General features: G+C 41.8%; 1 protein-coding gene across 10 annotated transcripts in view; it reads right to left on the reverse strand.

Annotated features, from left to right (window-relative positions):
* ksr1 (kinase suppressor of ras 1) overlaps nucleotides 1-20,628 on the reverse strand; it is a 156,109-nt gene that overhangs the window by 12,814 nt on the left and 122,667 nt on the right. For 9 of the 10 annotated variants that reach the window (XM_033045676.1, XM_033045677.1, XM_033045675.1 and 6 more), the window contains 8 exons: nucleotides 20,113-20,219; nucleotides 15,871-16,024; nucleotides 13,590-13,631; nucleotides 13,305-13,362; nucleotides 10,695-10,743; nucleotides 8,663-9,057; nucleotides 7,032-7,128; nucleotides 5,902-6,035 (listed from right to left, as the gene is read on the reverse strand). In XM_033045676.1, coding sequence (XP_032901567.1) covers nucleotides 5,902-6,035; nucleotides 7,032-7,128; nucleotides 8,663-9,057; nucleotides 10,695-10,743; nucleotides 13,305-13,362; nucleotides 13,590-13,631; nucleotides 15,871-16,024; nucleotides 20,113-20,219 — 1,036 coding nt within the window. The remainder of the gene's footprint in view (nucleotides 1-5,901; nucleotides 6,036-7,031; nucleotides 7,129-8,662; nucleotides 9,058-10,694; nucleotides 10,744-13,304; nucleotides 13,363-13,589; nucleotides 13,632-15,870; nucleotides 16,025-20,112; nucleotides 20,220-20,628) is intronic. The other variant, XM_033045678.1, reaches the window with a different exon arrangement.

Below are 20,628 nucleotides of genomic sequence, written 5' to 3' on the forward strand. Positions count from 1 at the left end.
GCGCTGTCTGTATAAAGCTTGTACGTTCTCCCTATGATTGCGCAGGTTTTCCCCGGGTGCTCCGGTTTCCTCCCACATTCCAAAGACGTACAGGTTTGTTGGTTAATTCTGTTGTAAATTGCCCCTCGTGTGTATGATAGTACTAATGTACGGGGATCGTTGGTCGGCACGGACTTGGTGGGCCAAAGGGCCTGTTTTCCGCGCTGTATCTCTGAACTAAACCAATATCCAGAGAATCAAAATATTATCCAATTAAAATGCATTTGTTTTATAGCAGAAAACCAAAAAAAAGTGTCCCTGCATAACAAGGGCAGGTAAGATGGGGTAGTGGTAGAGTTGCTTCCTTACAGCACTAGAGACCCGGGTTTGATCCTGACTACGGGTGCTGTCTGTACGTAGTTTGTTCGTTCTCTCCGTGACCTGACGGGCTCTGACACGGGTGAACACAAGGAAAGCTGCAGGCCCCGATGGCATCTCGGGGCGAGTACTCAAGTCCTGTGCTACGCAGCTAGCTCCGGTGCTCACTATAATATTCAACCTCTCCCTGGACAAGTCCGTGGTCCCTGCCTGCTTCAAAAAATCCATCATTGTACCGGTACCAAAAAATGCCTCCCCAGCCTGTCTAAATGACTACCGTCCAGTGGCCCTTACCTCGGTAGTCATGAAATGCTTTGAGAGACTGGTGAAGAAACACATCTGCGCCTTCCTCCCTCGCAACATGGACCCGTTGCAGTTCGCATACCGTCCGAACAGATCCACGGACGATGCAGTCTCCCAGGTTTTGCACACCGCTCTCTCTCATCTTGACATCCAGAAGGGGGGCTACATGATGGTGCTGTTCATAGACTTCAGTTCAGCCTTCAACATGATAGTCCCCACCAGACTGGTCGGGAAGCTACTGGAATTAGGGCTCAACACCCCCCTGTGTGCCTGGGCCCTGGTCTTTCTCACCGCCAGGCCCCAGGTAGTCAAGATGGGAGGGAATACATCAATGTCCCTCACCCTGAGCACAGGATCGCCCCAGGGTTGCGTCCTCAGCCCCCTATTGTACTCCCTGTACACACATGACTGTGTGGCTAGGTTCAGCTCCAACTCAATAATGAAGTTTGCTGATGACACTGTGGTGGTGGGCCTGATCTCAGACAATGATGAGAAGGCCTACCGGGAGGAGGTGGCTGATCTAGCACTCTGGTGCCAGGACAACAGCCTCCTCTTGAACATCAAAAAAACTAAGGAGCTGATCGTGGACTTTAGGAGGGCATATCATCCGAGGACGTACACTCCATTGAGGATAAATGGGGATACTGTGGATAGGTGAGCTGTTTTAAATATCTGGGAGTCCACATCTCTGAGGATATGACATGGACATCACACGCCGCAGCACTCGTGTCTAAGGCAAGGCAGCGCCTTTACCACCTCAGGCAATTGAGGAAATTCAGAGTGTCTCCGAGGATCCTCGAGTGCTTCTACTCAGCGGCTGTGGAAAGCATCTTGTCCGGAAATATTACCATCTGGTTTGGGAATTGCTCTGCCCAGGACAAGAAGGCTCGGCAGAGAGTAGTGCGTTCGGCCCAACGCACTATGGGAACTTCACTCGCCCCCCTGCAGGAACTATACAACAGGAGGTGCAACTCCAGAGCAAATAAAATCATGGGAGACCCCTTCCACCCCTGCAACGGACTGTTCCAGCTGCTACGGTCAGGCAAACGCCTCCGTTGCCATGCAGTGGGAACGGAGAGGTTGAGAAGGAGTTTCTTCCCAGAGGCCATTCGGACTGTAAACTCCCATCTCACCAGGGACTAATTTTACTGAACGTTTTTCCTTCCGATATTTAATATGTAAAAGAATATGTGTGTGTTTATGATTGTGTTTATAGTTTGTTTGGTTGTTTGTTTGTTTGTCTTTTTGCACAAAGTCCGCGAGCATTGCCACTTTCATTTCACTGCACATCTCGTATGTGTATGTGACGAATAAACTTGACTTGACTTGACCTGCGTGGGTTTTCTCAGAGACCTTTGGTTTCCTCCCACATTCTAAAGACGTACAGGTTTGTAGATTAATTGGCTTGGTATAAATGTAAAAAAGTCCCTTGTGTGTGCAGGGTAGTGTTTGCATATGTGGATCGCTGGTCAGTGCAAACTCAGTGGGTCAAAGGGCCTATTTCCATGCTGTATCTCTAAACTAAACTAAAAAGGGCAGAATTACCTATGCCATACTCACTAGGGACAATTGCGACTCATTCACCCATACACTATCTCTATCCTACAAACCTGCACGTCTTTGCAATGTGGGGAGGGTTCAAACTCTGTACAGACAACGATCCTGTTGTGAAAGCCTTCAGTGTTATGAGATGAAACTACTTTAAGATAGAACAAGAAATTTTAGTTTAGAGATACAGCGCGGAAACAGGCCCTTTGGCCCACCGGGTCCGCGACGACCAGCGATCCCCGCACATTAACACTATCCTACACACACCAGGGAGATTTATTTTTACATTAACCAAGCCAATTAACCTACATACATGTACGTATCAGGAGTGTGGGAGGAAACCGAAGATCTCGGAGAAAACCCACGCTGGTCACGGGGAGAACGTACAAAATCCGTACAGACAGCACCCGTAGTTGGGTTCGAACCCATGTCTCCGGTGCTGTAAGGCAGCAACTCCACCGCTGCGCCACCCTGCCGCACACATGTTGACATATTCTAACCCTGAAACTTACAACCTCTGTTCAGGAACAGTTTTTACCCCACTGCTATAAAGGCACTAAATGTAGCCGCCAAGGAACGCAGGGGCGATACATACATACATGAAATCGACAGAAGGATGTAGGGCTGGGTGTTTATGCGTGCTATTTTTATGATATTTATTTTAGTTGTTTATCTTTTTAAATATTTTACTTTGTATGTATCGTTAGCTTTTAGAAATGTTTGAATGGTGCACTGACTGGCTGACATTTTACAATTTCGTTGTACATGGTTCATGTTACAATGATAATAAAGAAACTATTCTATTCTATTCTATTCTATTCTATTACTGCACAGCAATATCTGACCCCTCTGTTTTGTTTTAACACATAGGAGAGGGTGCCGTCTTGTTCCATCAAGGGTCAACATGATTGATCTCTTTTTCTCAAGCAAGAAAATTACCCAATGTTCATCACACGGCTATGATTCATAGTCAACTGTTGTAGTAGGAACCAGCTAACCACAACAACTAAAAATATATTTCTTCTCAACGAAAAGCAACGTTTAAATTAAAATTTGGTTGTTAAATCGCTTTCAAATAAATAATAGGTGCACTCTTCCTTAATCTAAATAAAAATAAGCATGCAAGTTTTTAAACTGTTACTTTTTAAACAAATATATCCATCAAATGGTTTGAATGATTGGCTTATTTAAGGCAACTACAGTTCACTTTCTGCACTTGATTCTCTGAAGGGGTGGGAGATTGCAACATTCACGTGGTCCGCCCTGTTTCAACAAATGCGATTAACCCGGCGTGCACAATCAAATAAGATCAAATAGAACAAGTTGACCTACAGCTTTAGGCTGTGCACGCCATACACAAGAAGAAGAAGATTCTCTGATGTTGCCCGGGGCAGCACGGTGGCGCAGCGGTAGAGTTGCTGCCTTACACGCGCCAGAGACTCAGATTTGATCCTGATTACGAGTGCTGTCTATATGGAGTTTGTACGTTCTCCCTGTAACCGTGAGGGTTTTCTCTGGGTATTCCGTTTTTTCCCCATATGCCAAAGACGTGCGGATATGTAGGTTAATTGGCTTCTGTAAATTGTCCTTCATGAGTAGGATAGAATCAGTGTGGACTCGGTGGGCTGAAGGGCCCATTTCCTCGCTGCTTCTCTAAAACTGACAGCTCAGCGTCGGAAGGGTTTCGGCCCGAAACGTTGCCTATTTCCTTCGCTCCATAGATGCTGCTGCACCTGCTGAGTTTCTCCAGCACTTTTGTCTACCTTTGATTTTCACGCATCTGCAGTTCCATCTTGAACAGCTCAGTAATTTTATTCTTTCCAGCAGAATCTCACACCTCCAGTTTATTTTAACCCATGGGCGAGGCTGTTGACTTGTGGCAACATCCCGTTTTTGGGGAAATGATGCAAATTTGATGCTCTAGATCACTATCCCTTGACTCAATGGGGACACCATGCACATTGTAATAAAGGGAGAAGTTGAAACTCCAAAGAGCAACAGCGCACAGTTACTGCAGAGTAAAGTAATGGGGATGTCTTACCCTTGTTGAGAACACATCTAGAACATTGTGTGCATTTTTGGTATCTTTACCTGAGGAAGAATGTTCTTGCCTCGGTGGGAGTGCAGTGAAGGTTCAGACTGATTCTTGTGATGGCAGGACTGATATACGAAGAGAGACTGGGCTGATAAGAGGGGACCTCATCGAAACTTATAAAATCCCACGGAACTAAGCAGATTAGATGGTGGGCAACTCCAGAACTGATAGTCACAGTCCATGGAGACTGGATAGGCCATTATGGACTGAGGAGAAATTTATTCGCCTACAGAATGATGAACCAGTGGATTTCCCCACCACAGGTCAAATCATTAAATATATTTAAGGAGGAGTTAGGGATGAAGAGAGAAAGCAGGGACTTTATGCTGAATTGGGATGACCAGGTCAAACTTGGAGGAGCCCAACTGACCTACTTCAGCTCACAATTTCTACGCTTCTGTGGAAGCCCACAGCCACATATTATAGGTATGTTGCAAAGCCTACCTGAAGCGTCGCTGAAAATCTGTCGCTGCGGGTGTGCGCGATTTTGGCGCCGTTTAGAGGGGGCGGGTTTAAAACGCGATTTTCTCTAGGCTGTTCAAATCGAAGATGTTCAGCCTAGTTAATTATTAACGAAAAATCGCTGGAAGACCCCGTCGCAAAAGCTATTATTAGTTTTAAAGGCCTCGTATAATAGTTATAGTAGTTTAAAAATCAATCTCTAAACCCGCGGACAACGGCAGCTGTCAGGGTCTCATAGAGCAAACAACTGAAGGTAGGCTGCATATTTTTACATTAAAAAGGGCTTCTTAAGATCCCTTTATACAAAGTTTAATATTGCGAGTAGCTCATTTTGGGCCCATTATATCCCGCAGTATTTTTCTGGGCATTTGGGGGCACAAATCTAGCGCAATGTGAACGTTCTAAACCAGCGCGTTCACAGGAACCCACTGGAAAGCTGATTTAAAATTGACTTTAATTTGCAGCAATTGAACACTAAATTCCTTCCATTTGGCCTATAAATTAATGTAAATGAGATTTAAAAATCATGTTTTATTGTGAATTATTTATGAATATTATTTGGGCACTTAGGCTATTTTAAAATGTTAATCATTTATTAAGAAATGGATAGATGTTTAGATCTAGTAATTGAAGTTTGAAATTAGCTACACTTGGGTAACTAACTAATTATATGCTTTAATTTCAGGTCATCCAAGTAAGATTATTTTATATTTGTTTCAGAATGGTTCAATCTATGATAACTGAAAATGTCATTCAGTTCTCTTAATTTTTAAGAAAGTTATGGGCTTTTGACTGCACACGATCACAGCTTTTTTGTTATGTCCATAGAAAATCAATAGGGAACAAGATGCTAATTTCCGAGTATGAAAATGGCCATAACTTTTTAAATACTTGAGATATGAAAGTGAATTAGGTGTCAAATTAAACTTCTTTTTATGCTTTATCTGATGGGATAAATTGCAGGCTTGATTTTTTAAATCTCAAAATTTTGTAACATTGCTACATATTAACAACACGAATAGTGCCCAACCAGATCTTGCAGAATATCATTACAATGAGCTATAACAAGGAAATAGGAGACAAAATCCTCAGCATTGTTAGAACCGATTGCCCGAGTGACTGCAGTCACATCTTACCTGTCCTCTTGCACCACACCAGATATACCAAATAGCCCAAAGTCTGTGATGACAACTTTTCCATTGTCATAAAAGATATTCTTTGATTTCAAATCCTTGTGCACAATGCCCCTTGCATGAAGGTACCCCATCCCCTAGAATTAAAAATAGCCATTGTGAAGTGTGCAAAACAGATGGAAGAGAAATCTGCACAGGTACAATCATTACACTGCAAGCAAAGGGCGTTAACTTAATAGAACTCATTTGCCAAAAGTTCATGAAAGAATAACTATCTGATAAGTAACTGAAGACTCCCCTTTCAAGCACAGAGTACAAATAGCGAAACTCATAGGTTCGTAAGTCATAGGAGCAGAATTAAGCCATATCTTTCCCTCTCAACCTTATTCTCCTGCCATCTCCCCCTTAACCTTTGACACCCTTATGAATCAGGAACATTTCAATTATAATTCCTTTAGAAACATTGGATGAGAGTTACATGTTGGAGGAAGGGGGAGTGGAAATTCTTGTCCGATGGGAGAAATAGGGTTTCTCTAATGTTCATAGTTTAAGTGCAGGACTCCTTTCAGTGCAGTTTCCACCCTTTTGCCATCTGAGAAAGCTGTATCACAATATAGACAAGATGCCTGTGTTTGGGGCTTTGCAGTTGGGGGGGGGGGGGGGGGAAGAATGCTTGTTTCATGGTGTTGGGGGAATGAGGTCAAATCACACAGGTGGCTATTTTCTTGGGATGACTCAGCAAGCCTCTCAGCCTGAAAGATACACTTCAGTCCTCTGGCCGTGGCAGTCAGTGTGTAAAGGAGCTTACTCTATCTCTTATTCCCCATTTTGACGCTTGGCTCCCTGAGGGTTGAGAAACCCCAGCTACCTATGATTAAAAAAATAAATGAGGGTCAAACATCATAACATTTCAAATGATCAATCTAGTTTGCACAAATGAAATGGTCACATCTCCTTTTGTCTTCATTAAAATGGAAAGTGACCAGTTTTGGTTCTTGTTCCAGATTATTATTCTCGGCATTCTCCACATCGCCTGCTTTTGAAGGTTGAGGTTTAATCTTCTGTTCCAAAGCACGAACAATATATCTTTAAGAAATATTAATTTGTGTTAAAACCCTCTTATATAGACTTACTTTTATAATTTCCTGTGCAATTAGCCTTGTCTTGTTAATATCCAGTGTGGTTTTGGAATCTCTTACAAATGAGAAGAGTGTTCGTCCTTTACAGAAACTGGGGAAAAAAATATATTCGGTCACAAGCTGAAATCACCTGGCAACATTTAAAGTTTAGAATTAGGCTCCCATCCTGAAGTACAGAAGCTTGAAATCACGCTCCACCAGACTTGGGAACTTCTTCTTCTCCTCTGTTATCAGGCTCCTGAACCATCCTTCCATAAGCCAGGATACTGTCCAATTCACTTCCACCCCATTGTGGACATTGGACTATTTCTCTGGAACTGGGGCCCTACAATGCTGAAAATAATATTGTGCACCCTGTATCTTTCCTTTTGCTCTACCTATTGTACTTGAGTTTGACTCGACTGTATATAGGTATAGTATTATATGATCTGATGGGTACCATGCAAAACAAAGCTTTTAATTGTACCTCGATATGTGACAATAATAATAAACATAAGCCTAAAGCAAGATAGGAATTTCATGTTTAGCTAAACAACAATCTTCTTCAAACCAACCTCTGACATTTTCAAAGAACAAGCAAGAGAAGGTAGGTTGAATCAAGCTAACTGGTCAGACACAAAATGCTGGAGCAACTCAACGGGTCAGACAGCATCCCCAGAGAACATGGATAGGTGACATTTCGGGTTGGGACCTTTCTTCAGACAGAATGCAGGGGTGGGTGGGTGGGGTGAAAGAAAGCTAGAGGGGCAGGAGCAGGACAAAGCATGGCAGGTCATAGGTGGACATGGGTGAGGGTTTTGTGTTGATGGGCAGATGGTTGGACAAAGGCCAGAGATGAACACACACAAGGTGTGAGACACAAGGATTGGAGAGTTGTGATTGTGAAGCTGCACGATTGAAGAGGTATGAATTGTTTAGGAATACAGATAGAAGGGAAGGGGAGAGATAGGTACAAGGTTGGCCAAGGCTCAGGTTTGTGAAGATTACCTGAAGATGGAGAATTCATTGTTCATACCATGGGGTTGTAAGCTATCCACGGAGAATAACTGGTCAGATTTGTCTGCCAGTGTATTTAAACAGAAAGGAAACAGCATGTGCAAACTACCACGTGTTTCTGCTATTGATGTTGAACCCAATAATGCTGTCTGCCAATGAAAAATTTAGCACCAAGACAGGGCCAGTATATTGCAAGCATGTTGCACTACATACCTCATTGCAAATTTCCATTTTTTAAAATCATTTTCAAATAATTAATAATTTTGGGGAAAGAAGATAACCGCTGTTTTGCATAAATTCAATTGTGGCTTAAGTAGTTTTGAACAACGATGAATAGAGTGATGCAGTGAGGAAACAGGCCCTTTGGCTCAACTTGCCCACACCGGCCAACATGTCCCACCTGCCTGCGTTTGGTCAATATACCTTCAAACCTGTCCTACCTATGTACTGTACCTGTCTAGCTGTTTCATAAATGTTGGGATTGTCCCTGCCTCAACTACCTCCTCCGGCAGCATGTTCCATACACCCACCACCATTTGTGTAAAAAGGTTACCCCTCAGATTCCTATTAAAAATGAAGCAGAGGTATAATAATATTAAGATATAAAGGAGCACTGATATTTTGCCTACCTTGTAATAATGGCTAAATGAGGGGGGTGCATACAGGCTCCCATGAAAAGTACCACATTTTCATGCCTGGTTTGACGATAAGTCATCACTTCTTTCTTGAACAATTTCAGGTGATCCTGGTTATTGCCATCAATCTCCAACAACCTAATTGCCACTTCTCCATGCCAGCGTCCTTTGTGAACTTTGCCCCAACGCCCTTGGCCAATAAGCTCTCCGACCTCCAATTCATGAAAGGGGATGTCCCATTCTTGCAAGAAGACACTCGTCTGGCTGGCCTTGCGGAATATCGGCCCCTTCCAATGGGGTCTTGTACTTGGCAAATCGTCCACCTCATCAGTCTCATACTCCAATTCTGACTTGCTAGCCTCCTCATCTTCGAGGGCCCGATCTTCATTCTGAAAGGAAATTTCAAACACAGGAATATAATTGTACAAATTGACTAATTATGTGATTTATAATCAATTGTTTCTGGTACCAGCCTTTCCTCACAAATCTATTTTCCTCATTGCCTAGTCTTGGCCCATGTCCTTCTGAACCCATCCTATCCATACATCCATACAAATGTCTTTTAACGATCATAATTGTATCCGCTTCTATAGCTTCCTCTCAGCTCAATGCAAAAATGGACAGTGAAAAAGTTGTCCTGGTGTCCCTCTTCAATCTCTCCCCTCTCACCTCAAGTCTACGCCCTCTAGTTTTAGAATTTTCAACTCCGTGAAAAAGATTGAGAGTATCCACATTCCTCATGATTTTGTATATTTCAATATACCCCTCAATCTCCTATATTTAAAAGAAAAAAATCCAGGCCTATCCAGCCCCCCATTCTAACTCAAGCCCGCAAGTCCATTTAACATCCAGGTGAATCTCATGTTACCCCTAAACATCTGTCCCTTAATTCTCAAATCATGTCCTCTTGTTTGAATCTTCCCTACTCTCAATGGAAAAAGCTTATCCACATCAACTCTGTCTAGCCTTCTCATCATTTTAAAGACCTCTATCAAGTCCCCCCTTAACCTTCTGCACTCCAAAGAATAAAGACCTAACTTGTTCAACCTTTCTCTGTAACTTAGTTGCTGAAACCCAGGCAACATTCTAGTAAATCTCCTCTGTACTCTCTCTATTTTGTTGACATCTTTCCTATAATTAGGCGACCAAAATTGTACACCATACTCCAGAATTGGCCTCACCAATGCCTTGTACAATTTTAACATTACATCCCAACTTCTATACTCAATGCTCTGATTTATAAAGGTCAGCACACCAAAAGATTTCTTTACCACCCTATCTATATGAGATTCCACCTACAGGGAACTATGCACAGTTATTCCTAGATCCCTCTGTTCAACTGCATTCCTCAATTCGCTACCATTTACCATGTATGTCCTATTTTGATTTGTCCTGCCAAGATGTAGCACCTCACACTTATCAGCATTAAACTCCATCTGCCATCTTTCAGCCCACTCTTCCAAATGGCTTAAATCTCTCTGTAGACTTTGAAAATCTACTCCATTATCCACAACACCACCTATCTTAATATCACCTGCATACTTACTAATCCAATTTACCATACCATCATCCAGATCATTGATGTATATGACAAACAACAGTGGATCCAACACCGATCCCTGAGGCACCCCACTAGTCAAGTGGGTTGAGCTTCATTCTCAAATGCAGGTACATGGTTACACTAACTTCAAAAATAAAACTAAATATTACACAACAATATTCTACTATCTGATGCACTAATACTATCGAAGGGAATATATTATGGATTATGGAAACACTGTTTAGATCAGACACTACCTGAGAAGACAGAAACAGTGTTAACATTTGTGTTTAGGAACAAGGAACTGCAGATGCTGGTTTACACAAAATAGACACAGCATCTCTGGAGACGCTGCCTGGCCCGCTGAGTTACTCCAGCACTTTGTGCAACATTTTCGTTTGATTGCCAAATGTTTACTGAGCTTCCCTGTCCACAGTTGTTTCATGACCAACACGTCACAGTCCAGGTTATTCAGTGTCAACCTACCTCTGCATCTACATCTTCAACGGCTTCTGATTCAGTTTCCTCCACTGGACTGCAAAAGCAAGAACATATTCGACAGTCATTATACTGTTGAAAACATAATTATATCAATATGTGAAATAAAGGTAGAGGAATGAGATAAGGTGAGAACACATCCTACACAATTCTCAGCACCGCTGCCCCGCAAGGATGTGTTTGCAGTCGCATACTATCCTCACTATACACTCATGACTGTGCGGCCAGGATACAACTCCATCTACAAGTTTGTAAGTGACACCGCTGTAGTGAGCCGGATCACAAACACTAACGAGATGGAGTAGAGGATGGAGATAGAGAATTTAGTAACACTGTGTCAGGATTATAACCTCGGAAGCAACACTGGCAAAGAGAGACCTTGATCCGGGAATCAGACAACAAAGGGATGTTACAAGTCTGCCAGAGACTGATGATCTCACATTTTGTCGGGTATTATAATGTGCAATGTATTAGTGCTTATATGTGTAGGAAGGAACTGCAGATCATTCTGAAGAAGGGTCTCGACCCAAAATGTCACCCATTCTTTCTCTCCAGAGATGCTGCTTGTCCCATTGAGTTACTCCAGCATTTTGTGGCTATTAGTGCTTATATGTTGTCTTTGCCAGTTGAGAGTGGTGCGTCTGCAATGCAAGGCTGAGTTCAGCACAATTGTCCCAACGTTAGTAAGCTGTGTTGACGCAGCAATAACTGCATTGGCTATATGCCCACAAGCTGCAGCAGTATCTGAAACCTAATGTAAAACATCATGATTAAGGCAGGGTTAAAAACTAGCTTGGGGCATTAGAGCCTGCCGCAATTTAGCCATTGGCAGAGGGGAGAGAAGGATTTGTGATCAGTGGGTGGAATTGGTATGGTTGAGGAGGATAAAGGAGGAAAGAAGTGAAGACAAGCGTGGGACTTAGTGGGGTCACAGGCCAACAATGTACAACGAAGAGATGGTGTACAGCGAGGAACAATGATGATCACTCCGGGTACAACAAAAGGAAAGTCCTGCAGTAAATTGGATCGGGCACAACTCCAAGAGGCCGAGCTCGTTGATCGGGCGTGAACCGTAGCGGCACAGAGCGGTGAAGCAGCAGTGGAGGACACCAACAACTTCACTTGGCCAGGCTGACCCTGCAACGCTGCCAGAACAACGGGCCTTTATGGCCAAGTTAAGAATTCGACATTTATAACAGCTTTCAGAGTTGAATCTTGGAACATGCCACCTCTTGTGTAATGTCTCAGTGCACCTATAGCCATGACCACAATGAATGGCGGTGCTGGCTTGAAGGGCCAAAAGGCCTCCTCCTGCATCTATTTTCTATGTTTCTATAGACTTGCACTTAACTAAGATTGTGCTTGTGTATAGTAATACTTTTATTGAATTGTATGTAAAAAAAACGAATTGAACTGTACCTTGGTACATGCGACAATAAAGTTCCATTGAACATTGAAATGTGCATTTTAAATTTGGAGCAATGTAACAATGAAATAAAACTAATTTCTATGCCTATTTCTGAACAATGCCTTTGAGATCTTGTATATTAAGTTATAAAAACTATTTAGCAATAGCAACTTTAAAATAACAGATTTATTAATCGACAGAGCTCTAAGACAAATCTGACTGATTGGTATTCTCATGGCAATAACACTCACGTCTAGCACCAGATGGAGTAAAGAGGAGCACTATCATGCTTCACTGCTAAAGTAAACCATAGAGGACTCTGCTGGATTCTCAACAACAAAGACTGAAACATTTCTGTACCCCTCAGAATAAAAGCCTATTGAACAATGTAATAAAATAAAACCTCCAGTTCATTAAAAGGTGAAAAACAAAATTCAAATCATAGAGAATTGCAAATCCATGCAAATTGTTGCACCTCAAATTGACAGCATGTTTTGATTTTGTTGAATATGATCAACATCACCACTCTCGCGTGATGTATAACCCAATGCAACAAAAAGGAGGAAAGTTAAGTTGGAAAATCCACGTACAGGCTTTTTGGCCCACAATGGCTGTACCAAACATTATGCCGCAACCAACTCTCATCTGCCTTCACATAAATTAATAAAGCAATTATGACAAAGAACCTGACGCGTCTGGAGATAAGTTTTATGTTTATCTCCATTACGACAGATGGCAATAATATTGATTCGGCAGGGGGGAAAAAAAAATAAATGAAAACAACAAAATGCACTGGAACTGTATTCAGTTTGAACTGAATAATTAGCCAGATCATGAGATTCTTATTCAGCCATGCAGTTTTTACTTCCTTATAAAAACACAATACCATTCAATAGGGAATATTCAGATCAGCTTTTATTGACATCTTTCCTGCCTATTAAGAAAGCATTTCAAAGCTGCTCTTCCCCTCCCCCACCCAATGCCCATTCCCATCACCACCGTTTAGCATCATGACCCTCCAGTAAAGAAGTTGTGCAGATTAAATCTACTCCCAAGGCTCAGACATTTTTCAAACATGTTCTCTCACAAATCTAGGTAAGTCATCGCCATGGTTATTTTGGGCTCTAACATACATGTTTGATGCAAGAAACAGGGTCTAGAAGGAGCAACATAGTACAATAAGTGCTTACTTAGTGTGTTCAGAGCTGTCAGGCTGCAGGGTGACATGCAACGTAGGGCTAGGAACATCTAGATAACAAAAAGCTATAATTAGGATCAGTCATTTACTTTATTGTACAATTCTATCGAAACTAATCAACTAAAATGACTGAATAAAAATAACCGAGTGCTTAAAAGTCACTACATGGGTTAATAATGTACTAAATGGCATTCTCCCTCAAGAAATAAATATTCAGCCTGAAAAGAAAAAGATGAAGAAAGAAACGTTTGAAGAAAAGACTAGGTTTTGTACTCACCAGGGAAGATAAATTGTTGTCTATGATGAAAGTAGTATGCAGCTTGGGTAAAAGATCACACAGGCAGAAGAATAGATAATGTATCAGTAAAGAAATTACAGGACAGTAGTTAGCAAATACCATTCTTATTAAATCCGCCCAACATATTTTTCTATTGATTTCAAAAAAGGCAATTTTTTGTTTGAACAGCACAAAATATTCTGTCCTACAGAGAAACGACGGAAAATGACAGTCAGAAATGTAAGATACAACCATAAGGTCATAAGGGATAGTAGTAGAATTAGGCCATTCAGCCCACCAAGTCTACTCTGCCGTTCAATCATGGCTGATCTATCTCTCCCACCAAACCCCATTCTCCTGCCTTCTCCCCATGACCTCTGACACCAAAGCAATGTGCCTCTGATCAAACTAACAGTATCAATATTGTCAACTACCCAAAATTAAACAAAGTCGCATCTTAGCTGTCAAATCTTTGGACATTTTTAGCTTCAATGCTACGTTCTTGGGAAGAAAGAGCAACTTAACGTCAGATTAATTAATTTTCAAAGCAGACATATTTTCATGGACATTTTTTAAACTTTGACCAAATCAAAAGTAGCCTCCAAAATATTTAGAATTAATAACTGCAGCAACACACTATCAGAGATTTGGAAACCCTTAACAGAAATATTTAATTTATTCTCAGGTCCGGTATTTTGAAAACATGTGAGATAAAAAGCTACTTTTATGCATAAGGGTAAGATTTTAAAGAAACGTGAAAAGGAAAAATTAAAAAAAATACATTGACACAGAGAGTAATGGGAGGCATTTAAAGAGAAGTTTCAAAGAGTTCAGGGTAAACCATGTGTAGAACGGTTTATACCTGAGATAGTGATTTAATAACTCAGTGGGTCAGGCAATATCTCTGGAGCAAATGGATGGGTGATGTTTTGGGTCGGAACCCTTCAGACTCGGAAGTCTGAAGAAGGGTTCCGACCCAAAACTTCATCCATTCTTTTTCACCAGAGATACTGACTGCCTGATCGGCTGAGTTACTCCAGCACTTTATGTCCATCTTCAGGTAAACCATGTTCCACAAAGGAACGGTGCACAACTGTAAAAATAATAGTTACACCAGTTACACCAATAATAATTAAGGGACCAGGTACACAAAGGGCAGGATTAAGCAAAAGAACAGGTCTCACAGATCAGAAAGTGTGAAAAAGAGCATAATGCAAACTTAGAAGGGCTATTAAGGAAGCAAAGAAAGGATAGGAAGAAATCCAAAGTTGTTTATTTAGCATGTAAAAGAGCTAGAGGATCGCAAAGGGAGAAATAGGGCCTGTTAGTGACTGTTTATGCAAAATGGTTGGAATGCCAACGCTTAGGCTAAGGCGAACAAGTTGGTAAATTGAAGGGAATAAACAGAGAAAGACAAAGTATTCAGGGGGGAGTCATCATCTTTAAAAATGAATAAGTGACCAGATTGTATGAAATATTTCAAAGGCTGTTAAAAGAAACAAAACGTGAGAAAACAGCAGAGGTTAGGTTATACTTTTCAATGTCCTTTAGATATTGTTCAGCGCCAGAATATCAACAAATAAGGACACAAAGAGCTGGAGTAACTCAGCGGATCAGGCAACATTTCTGGAGAATGTGGAAAGGTGACATTCTTCAGAAGAAGGGGCCTGACCCAAAACGTCATCTATCCATTCTCTCATGGGATGCTGCCTGACGAGCTGTGTTACTCCAGCATTTGGTGTCTTTTTTTGCATACCAGCATCTTCAGTTCCTTGTTTCCCCATGTTAGCCTTGTTCATAAAAAAGATTGTTTAGTTATCTATTAATAAAGGTCAAGTGCTGACCGAGATGGCAGAGAGGGGAAAGCGTGACAACATTATTTTTGTAGTGAAGATATAAAGAGTAATTGTACATTTCATTATTATGCAATAATTTATTTCTTAAATAATTAGAGAGCAGTACTGAACTATCATCTGCCACAATCCTTTGACTACCTTTGATCAGATACTGGCATTATCTTGCACTAAACATTATTCACTTATCATGTATCTGTGCAGTGTGAACGGCTCGATTGTAATCGTGTATTGTCTTTCCGCTGACTGATTGGCACGCAACAAAAGCTTTTCACTGTACCTCGGTACACGTGACAATAAAATAAACTAAACAGAACTAATTTGGATTTTACAATTCGGCACAGGAACTGATCTTATTATAAACCAGCTCAAGGTACAAGTTTCTAATGCAACGCTTTCCATCATAGCTTTTTATTTTAAATACTCACCTGGAAATTTGAACCTGTCTTTGTGACCTTTCGGCGAAGGGTTTGGGGGTGGAGTTGCACTGGGAGGATTGGAAGACGGATAGGGTGCTGGAGAAGATGGCGTTGAAGAGGTTGTTGAAGATGGGTTGCTGCTGGAATCTAAAGGAGCGGGATCCTTGAGGGGGAAAAACATCATTCAAATTTAATCACTTATCCATTGATCAATTGGCAATACCATGAAAAATAATATGCAATGTTACTTCTAAATTTTGTTTCACTGTGTTTCCTGAATTTCAAGATGGCGAGTCAGATTTGTCTGTGATTTACTGCAAAACATTGGGAACAATTTCATGCAGATAACAAGGGTTCATTAATTAGATATTCGGAAAAGGTGTTGATTCAATGTTTCGAGAATTCATCACAATATTCAAAATAGAATTTAGAGATACAGAGTGGAAACAGGTCCTTCAGCCCACCGTATCTACACCGATCAGTGATCTTACGCTATCCTACACACTAGGGACAATTTATCATTTTACCAAAGCCAATTAACCTACAAACCTGTACGTCTTTGGAGTGTGGGAGGTAAACCGGAGCACCTGGAGGAAACCCACGCGCTAACAGGGAGAACGTACGAACTCCATATAGACAGCACCTATAGTCAGGAATGAACCTGGGTCTCTGGCACTGTGAGTCCGCAACTCTACTGCTGCGCCACCCCAAATAATTCAGTCTTATTTCAGGCCCTTTGTATAACATTTATGGATGTTTAGTTCTTCAAAGCATTATAAATCCAATTACATCAGAAAAAAAAAAATCAAAGATCAAAATAATTTGCAGATGAAAGGAACTTGAATGAAAAGATGTTTGAAACACCCAGCAGATCAGGCAGTATATTTAGGAAAAGAAGCATGTTAGTGTTTTCGGTTGAAAACCCTTCTTCAGAACTGGGGTGGAGGGAAAACAACTTAATTTTAAGTTGCAGAGTGGATGGGAGAAATAGGGCCATGAATGCTATTGTGTTAAGCTGCTGATGAAATTATCTGGTTGATGAATTAATCAGGGCCCATGGAGAATGAAAAAAAACAAAGTCACATGTAAATGCTGAGAAATATAGCATTTGGGTCACATGCTTGTGACAAAGGTTAAATGTGAAGAGGAGACAAAAGGGTGTCAGATGAGGAAAAGAGTAAATGTAAAAATGAGTAGAATGGGAAGGGGTAGGAGAAAGAAGGGATTAAAATATTGGACTTGGGATGGCTGTTGAGTTTAGATGAAGAGAGGCCCTAAGCTGTTCCACTTGTGAGGCCCCCAGCGACCGGACAGCCATGGCGGCCAAATCTCCCACAATTCAAAGCGAGAGAGAAAGTGCCCAGCGTCGACCAGTTGCCGTTGCAGTGCGCATGCGCAGGGCGGCCGATGATGTGCTGGCCGTGGTTGTGCGCATGTGCAAGGCACTTATATTTTGGAAATGTACATCCCGTTTATTTCAATTTTTTCGGGGGGCCCCCTAGAAAGTGGGGGCCCTAAGCTATAGCTTGTTTAGCTTATACGTAAATCCGGCACTGTGGAGGTGATGGGGGGTGGAAGAGAGAAGAGCAGAGAGACTGGGTTGATGAGGGACGGTGGAAGAAATGGGTGGGGGGGGGAGTGGTATAACTTTAAACCTTCAACCATTCAGACCATTGGGTTGTAAGCTCCCTAAGTGGAATATGAGGTGCTGCTCTTTCAGTTTGCATGTGGCCTGACTCTGGAAATGGAGGGGGCCGAGGACAGATAGGTCGGCATGGAGATGTGAAGGAAAGTAAAATGGTTAGCAACCGGGAGCTCCAGCAAGCCTTGGCAAAGAGAGCATGTGTTCAGCAAAATGGTCACTCAGTATGCGTGTAGTCTCGCCAATGTAAATGGGCCACGGAGAGCACTGAACACTAAAATCTACCAGTTCATGCCTCATTTCCTTATCTATTTTACTATTATATCTAAATATAGAAACATAGAAACATATAAAATAGATGCAGGAGGAGGCCATTTGGCCCTTCAAGCCAGCACCGCCAGTCATTGTGATCATGGCTGATTGTCCCGTATCAATAAGCCGTGCCTGCCTTCTCCCCATATCCCTTGACTCCACTAGCCCCTAAAGCTCTATCTAACTCTCTTAAATCGATCCAGTGATTTGGCCTCCACTGCCCTCTGTGGCAGGGAATTCCATAAATTCACAACTCTCTGGGTGAAAAAGTTTTTTCTCACCTCAGTCTTAAATGACCTCCTCTTTATTCTAAGACTGTGGCCCCTGGTTCTGGACTCGCCCAACATTGGGAACATTTTTCCTGCATCTAGCTTGTCCAGTCCTTATATAATTTTATATGTATCTATAAGATCCCCCTCATCCTTCTAAACTCCAGTGAATACAAGCCTAGTCTTTATAAATAGAAATGAAAAAGAGGAAATATGAAAAGGAAGCTCTGATTTATGTATTTATGAAGTTCAATAAACATACAGAACTGCTCACTGTAAAGAGCAACAATAAATTCAAAAATAAGATTGAAAAAAACGGAAGGTCTGGCGTTTACTTTTTAAAAAGTAGGGTGGCACGGTGGCGCAGCGGTAGAGTTTCTGCCTTACAGCACTTGCAGCGCCTGAGACCCGAATACAATCTTGACTATGGGTGCAGTCTGTACGGAGTTTGTACGTTCTCCCAGTGACCACGTGGGTTTTCTCCGAGATCTTCAGTTTCCTCCCATACTTCAAAGACGTACAGGTTTGTAGGATATTGGCTTGGTATGGTGCAAAAATTGTTCCTAGTGTGTAGGGTAGTGTTAATGTGCGGGGAAGGCTGGTCGACACGGACTCGGTGGGCCGAAGGGCCTGTTTCCGCACTGTATCGCTAAACTAAACTAAACGGTTAGGATCTGTCAAGAATGATATTGGTCATATTGATCCATATTTTCTCATTCCCCTATTAGTAGCTGGTGTAGAGGCTACCATAAAATAATGAACAGAATTATTTAACTTGAATCATTGAGCGCAAGAGTCACAGTACTTGATAACTAGTTTAAGGGATACAGAGAAAAATCAGGTGTTTGGAATAAATGCAAAGCTCAAAGAGCCAGGACAGGCACAATAGCATTTAACAATCAGCATGTCATGGGTTCATACAACATGGCAACTGGCCCTTCTGCTCACCAGAACACCCACAATGTACATGCCAAACATGATGCCAAATTAAACCTATCTCTTCTGCCTGCATGTGATCCGTATCCCTCCATTTGAAAGACTCTTAAACACCATTATTATATCTGCCTCCATCACCACCCCTAGCAGCGCATTCCAGGCACCAAACAATCTATTAAAAAGAATTTGCCCTGCACATCTCCTTTAATCTTTGCCCTCTCAGCTTAATGCTCTACCCTCTCGTCTATAAGCATTTCCACCCTGGGGGGAAAAGATTCTGACTGCCTACCCTATCTATGCCTCCCATAATTTTACATACTTAGAAACATAGAAAATAGGTGCAGGAGTAGGCCATTCGGGCCTTCGAGCCTGCATCTCATTCAACATGATCATGGCTGATCATCCAACTCAGTATCCCGTACCTACCTTCTCTCCATACCCCCTGATCCCCTGAGCCACAAGGGCCACATCTTACTCCCTCTTAAATATAGCCAATGAACTGGCCTCAACTACCTTCTGTGGCAGAGAATTCCAGAGATTCACCACTCTCTGTGTGAAAAAAAAAATTCTCATCTCGGTCCTAAAAGACTTCCTTCCCCCTTATCCTTAAACTGTGACCCCTTGTTCTGGACTTCTATTACGTTTCCCCGCAGTCTCGGATGCTCCAAAAAAAATCCATGACGTGGGTCAGGGGGGTTACATTTCAGGAGATGCACGACACAGATTTTGCACAAACCCCATTTTATGCATCCCACATTGCCCATCAACTCCCCCAGACTGTAATTTACTGTAGTCAATTAATCCAAGAACCTACACATTTTTAGGTAGTGGCAGGAAATTAGAGCATCCGGTGGAAGGCACACTTACACACAGAGAACAACGTGCAAACTCTATTGACAGCAATAGTGGCGAGGATTGAATTCAATTCACTGGAGCTGAGGCAGTAGTTCACCCAAACGTGTTTGGTCAGTTTTTGTTACACTAGAATACTTTTATTCGACATTTATAATTAAAATTAAGAATTTAAAAAAAAAAATTGTTTTAAAGCTACAAAGTTGTTCACTTAAAAAAAACAATGCTAGCTTGAGTTACCTTTTTATGAGGTACCTTTGGAAGAGTAGCAAACTGAGGCTCCCCAGGTCTATCCACAGAATTATTTATATCAGATGGTACAGACTCGGTTCTTCTCATTTTTGATACTGGTTATTAAAGGAAAACAAGAATTACTGGTTTCTTCAGACAAAACACAATGAATGCTACTCGAGTCCTTAAAAGCAGTGCCGACGGTGACCCACGGACTATCCTTGATCAGACCTTGCTAACTTTACCTTGTACTATATGTCATTGTTATTCCCTTGTTATTCCCTTATCATGTTTCTTTACACTGTAAATGGCTCGATTGTAATCATGTATTGTCTCTCTGCTGAGTGGATAGCATGCAACAAAAGCTTTTCACTGTGCCTTGGTACACAATAAACTAAATTACAAACCCACAAACTCACTAGCTATCTCAACTATACGTTCTTCCACCCTCCTTCCATTATATTGTTCCTTCATCTCCATTCTATCTGCTCCACTGTTGAAACTTTCCACATGGCTGCGTCTGAG

The sequence above is a fragment of the Amblyraja radiata genome, chromosome 28, assembly GCF_010909765.2.
Source record: "Amblyraja radiata isolate CabotCenter1 chromosome 28, sAmbRad1.1.pri, whole genome shotgun sequence".
Lineage (NCBI taxonomy): Eukaryota > Metazoa > Chordata > Chondrichthyes > Rajiformes > Rajidae > Amblyraja > Amblyraja radiata.